This window comes from Glycine soja, chromosome 6 (assembly GCF_004193775.1).
Source record: "Glycine soja cultivar W05 chromosome 6, ASM419377v2, whole genome shotgun sequence".
NCBI classification, from domain to species: domain Eukaryota; kingdom Viridiplantae; phylum Streptophyta; class Magnoliopsida; order Fabales; family Fabaceae; genus Glycine; species Glycine soja.
In genome coordinates, this window is record NC_041007.1 from 2397524 (window position 1) to 2403104 (window position 5581).

Sequence of the window (5581 nt, forward strand, 5' to 3'; positions counted from 1 at the left end):
ATACATACATTTGAAAATGTTAAAAGTAAAATAAGTGTTTGGTTTTGAAAAAAATTAAATTATAAGCAAAACTTTATTGAATATTTTTTTCAATAAATTTGAGATAATAATAAAAGAGTATCTTGAAAGTAGTGTGTTTTTAATATTATTTTCTTCTATAATTGGGGGTTAATAGTGTAGGGAAATAGATAAAAGAGAGAAACTCAAAATGTGATAAGTTATATGAGAAAAAGGAAAAAGAAAAAATTCAATGTCATCCATATATAAACGAGGAAATGGAAGTACGGTGAAAAGTAAAGAGAATTAGCAGTGTTATTGGTGGGTTTAGGAAGTACTAACAGGAAATGGCTGTGATCCCGTGTCACTGTTACCGTTCCGTCGGATCCGACAAACCCTACCTCTCTGGTCAGAGTCTCCGCCGTTGCGCTCCTTCCCCCGCCGTCTCCGTTTCATTTCGACGCCGAATATCATGCGTCGCCTCTTCCGCTGTCGCTCGTAAGCCTACTCTACTCTTCCTTATCCATTTCCGATTCTTAACACTTTCACATTCCCACTCTATTTTCAATTTTCAACTTCAACTTCCATGTCATCTAATTCGTATTGCATATTTAAATTGCATCGGATTAGGGTTTAAGAAATGCAATGTGCTTTCTGTGAGATGATTGATGTTTATAATCTGTTAAGCTCTAAGTGTATTTGTCTAATGCACTAGTTGAGACTTGAGAAGCATTATCGATTTAATTTCTAGATGCATGTTTTGGGGTTTGAAGTAGTGACAAACAGGTTTGACTTCTGACTTCGATTCTTTTGTTCTGCAGAGAAAGTTGGGCTGAAAGATTTTCTTCACTTGGATGATTTTGATAAGGATACTATTTTGAAGATGTTGGACCGGGCCCTTGAGGTCAAGGCATTGCTGAAGTCAGGGGACAGGTCATTTCGGCCTTTTGAGGGGAAGACAATGGCAATGATATTTACAAAGCCGTCCATGAGAACACGTGTTTCGTTCGAGACTGGCTTTACATTGTTAGGTGGCCATGCTATATATTTAGGACCCGATGACATCCAAATGGGCAAGCGAGAGGAGACTCGTGACATTGCTCGTGTTTTGTCTCGCTATAATGACATCATTATGGCTCGTGTTTTTGCTCATAAGGTATGCTGGTGACCGGTGAATGTGACTTACTTTATTTCATTTGGCCATTGGACTACAGTTACTCATGTTTATGGTTAGTGAAGAATTATCTCTGCCTCTAATATTTGTGGCATGTGCCATTGGCAATGTATAATGTTGGATTACATGTAATGCTAACATGAGACCTTGAGGTGAATTAACTATTTTTTATTATTAACATCCCCACAGCCGTGAACTAATTTCTAATTTTCATATCTATTAAAATTTTAATGCACTTAGTATCACAATGATAGAAGCTGCTTTGCATTTGTGTGCTTTGTCATCTCATTGGTTTGGGAGGAATTTTTATGTGTTCAATCATTATGACAGAAAACGAAAAATGAGCACTTTTGGGTTACCATTTTTTTTGTGTTAAAAAAACTGTAGGACATACTTGATCTTGCAAAATATGCTACTGTGCCAGTCATCAATGGGTTGACAGACTACAACCATCCCTGCCAGATAATGGCTGATGCCCTTACCATGGTTGAGCACATAGGTCGGTTTGAAGGTACAAAGGTCAGGTTATGTTGTTTGTCTTGAAGATTTTGCTTCTTCCTAATTCGTGGTGGCATTCGTAAGGGAGTTGTTGTCTGACTGTTTTCTGCAATACAAATGTCAGGTGGTCTACATTGGAGATGGAAATAATATTGTTCACTCATGGTTGTTGATGGCATCTGTAATTCCCTTTCACTTCGTCTGTGCATGTCCAAAAGGATTTGAACCCGATGCAAAAACAGTTGAGAAGGCAAGGAAAGCTGGAATCAGCAAGATTGAGATAACCAATGATCCCAAAGAAGCTGTTAAAGGAGCTGATGTTGTGTATTCAGATGTCTGGGCCAGCATGGGGCAAAAGGAAGAAGCTGAATACCGTCGCCAAGTTTTTAAAGGATTTCAGGTACTTTACATAATATTTCTGTCATTATTTTCTTACAGCCATCTAATCAAATGGTACAGATGGGGTGGTTAGTGCAGAGATCATAGGTTGAATTTAAAAAAGAAAGATTGTTATTTGACAGTTGACGCAGTGATTATGCTATGTTGGAATGGTGGTTGAAATGATTTGACTTTTGTATGCACTTGCAAAGCAGAATAGGCTTGTAGCTCAACTGGCACTGGCCGAAGTCATAAAAGACGTGTTGGTTTGTTGCAAATTGTTGAATGTCAAATAACAAGATAATGATTATATAGTAGTAATTAAACTATTTAATTAGCAGTTCCGAGATTATATGGGGATAGACTCATTATATAACTATGTGGTCAGAATTGGACTAGATGTTAACAGATTGGAAGTGTACCAATTTTATCACAAGTAATAAAGATTAAATTGGAAGTCCAAGTGTCGAATCTACAGGAACTTTGGTTATATTTTAGTGATGCAAACCATGATATCAGAATGCAATTATTATGTTGGAGCTTAACATGCCTTATTTGTCTAAGATGTATTATTTTAGATTTTTCTCTATCAATTTGGTGAATTTTTCCTACCCACATCTATTGAAATACTTGCCCCTGATTTCTCACGAGACAAACCTATTTATCTCCCTAATGTCTTTGTAAAGACTCAATAGATAAAATGCATGAAGTTCTAATTCTAGATGTTTGCTTTGATGCATGGACATAATGCAATCACTTTATGTCTAGCAATGATTTTATTAAGATACTCTTTCCTTTGAGTTCTATTAGAAATTAACCTCTCCCAAACAACTAATCCTTAAAACTGATGCATATAAGACCTTCCTTGTATTTCTATTAAGGATTACCTTCTCCCGAGCGACTAATCCTTAAAGATAATGCAATAATGAATGATACATGAAATTAAAATAAGAAAGGATAATAGAAAAGAGAACACCTGATTGCATTAATAGATATGAAACATTACAATATATTTGTTGATTTTTTAGGCCTGTTAGACCCTAATTAAGGGAGTTTAGCCTCTCATTGTCATGAGAGATTTTTACACTTTAGAAGATTGATGTGGATGGAAAAAGATGATGGATGATTAATAACTAGAAAAAAGAGAATGACTAAAGAGAGAGGGTCTCCCCTAAGGGATAGACCTCGTGTGTGGGTTGTTCTTTTCTTCTGCTTCCTACTCCTTTTATAGGCCTAAGGTAGCTTAATTTTCACGTGATCTCGCGCTTAGCGCGCCTTTGAACTTCTTCGTGGGTCTTTTTCGCGCTAAGCGTGTATTGCACGCTGAGTGAGAGTGCTCGCTGGACCTGTCTTGCGTGCTAAGTGAGTTTTTTAATTCTTCCAATTTTTCTTCAAGGCATTTTCTTCCAAATTTTGCATCAATTTTTCTCTAAAGCACTTGAAATTTTTTTCTTTTAACTTTTGCTACTAAAAAATTAAAGATATTAATTTCTTTATTGTTTCATTAAAAACAACAGTAAAATAAAGAAATTACAATCATTCTTAGCCAAAATTGACTATCAAATTAACTCAAATTTCACCGTTATCACTAGACCAGCGGTCAAACTTGGAACTAGACACCAAACTAGTTCATTTTAGCCTTGAAAACTGGTCTTGTGAAGAATTGTGTAAGGTTAAGCCAGTTCACGATGATTGATACCATGATGATGGGTAAAACTGGGCATAAGTTTAAAATTGGTTTGTGGAAAAAGAAATTATTTTTTAAAATTAAAAAATTTAATATCATGATGATTGATATAAATCTAGCCCATTATGATGGTTGATAGTTATATTAATTATAATTATTTAGTTTCTATTTGTAGTTGCTGATAGATATTATTGTATGCTGAACATTAATGTTATGACATATTTGATTTGATGTTTAATTTTGAATATTATATATGCCGAGGGAAGCTTAATTTTTAATATTATAGTTATAAATATTGTGATTTTTTTAATATTGCTTAATATATCACATTAAAAATAAAATAATAATATTGAATTATTATCAGTTCAATCATAGCTAAACCATTGAATCTTGAATCACACTACCTTTACTAATTTGTTCAATCTTAAAAACCTTGGTTGATATTGGTTTGTGAATGATATGCCACATGCTTATTGTTTACATGAGATTGCAATTGCATTTTGCAGGTGAACCAAAATCTTATGGATTTGGCCGGTTCAAAGGCATTTTTTATGCACTGCTTACCCGCGGAAAGAGGGGTGGAGGTGACTGACGAAGTTATTGAAGCTCCAAATTCAATAGTCTTCCCACAAGCTGAGAACCGAATGCATGCACAGAATGCTGTAATGCTTCATGTACTTGGCAAGTAATCTTGGAGACTGAGCATTATTAGCGTGCACTTGCAATACTTGGTTTTAGGCCTTCTGCTGGTGTATACACTTGCAACACTATGTTCGGTCTAGTAAGTTGGATTTTTGAGTTTTGTCGGTATTATTACTAGCAATCGTATAAAAATGCAGTGTTGGGTTTTCTTTTCTCTTTTGCTCTATCACAATGCCTCTCGTTTTTTATTCGAGTCCTTCAAAGTAAAAAGTGCAGTAGGTCTAGCATAAAGTAAAATTTTAATTAATTTTGAACTCACTTTAGAAATTACATATAAATATCTTGAATGTATATATTTTGTCCCTCCTAAGTTTGTATATTTGAACTTCTTGTCCTTAATTTTTTACTTCTTTCATGGTATTAAATATTAATTTTATTGTTTTGATTGATTGTCTTCCTCACTTAGGGTCCTAGATCTATCATTGTCTGTTCCAAGTCATGTAATACTTATATAAAATGTATAAATTCAAAAGAAAAATAGTAAACATAAATTTATTAAACTTGTGCGTCACAAAATATTCAAACAATAAAGTGTAAATTGATAACAATCTTATTTGTAAACTGAAAATGAAATTTTTTAAGTATTATGTGTATTTTTAAAATTAAGTATATTGATTTGTCAATTTTTTTCACGAGGTTATTATTGTAGAATGAAATATATCAAATATAATTTATTAAAGTGTCTTATTAAATATTTTCTTATAAATTATCTATTTTATATTTATTAACATTTAAATAAGAGAAAAAAAGAATAATATAAAAATGATTAACTTAATTTTAAAATCATTAAAAATATGAGTTTAATTTTATAGCACATAGTAATGGTTATGAAATAAATCAATAATGGTGTAAGTAATTTTTCACTCGCATAATTAACATAAAGTAAGAGAAAAAACATAATCAAACATTTGTTTTTTTTCCTTTTTAAGTCTGTTTTCTTATATTAAAAGTATAAACTCAAAAAGAATATAAAAATAATAAAATTAAGTGTACAATACTATATAATTATTAAAATTTGTTTATTTTATTTATTATTAATATAATTTTAATATGTAATAATTTTTAAATGTATTTATTATAAATATTAAAGTTCATTTTAAATTTGTTGGAACAATATACTTTTTACTAAATATAAATGATTTTAA

At 32.2% G+C, this 5581-nt stretch overlaps 1 protein-coding gene across 1 annotated transcript; it reads left to right on the forward strand.

Moving 5' to 3' along the window:
- The first annotated feature begins 261 nt into the window (after positions 1–261).
- Positions 262–4746, forward strand: LOC114414643 (ornithine carbamoyltransferase, chloroplastic-like). The gene is made up of 5 exons (XM_028378983.1): positions 262–495; positions 819–1153; positions 1559–1690; positions 1794–2069; positions 4241–4746. Exons 1-5 carry the CDS (start codon positions 345–347, stop codon positions 4421–4423), a joined length of 1077 nt encoding a protein of 358 aa, XP_028234784.1. The 5' UTR covers positions 262–344; the 3' UTR covers positions 4424–4746.
- The last annotated feature ends 835 nt before the right edge of the window (positions 4747–5581 follow it).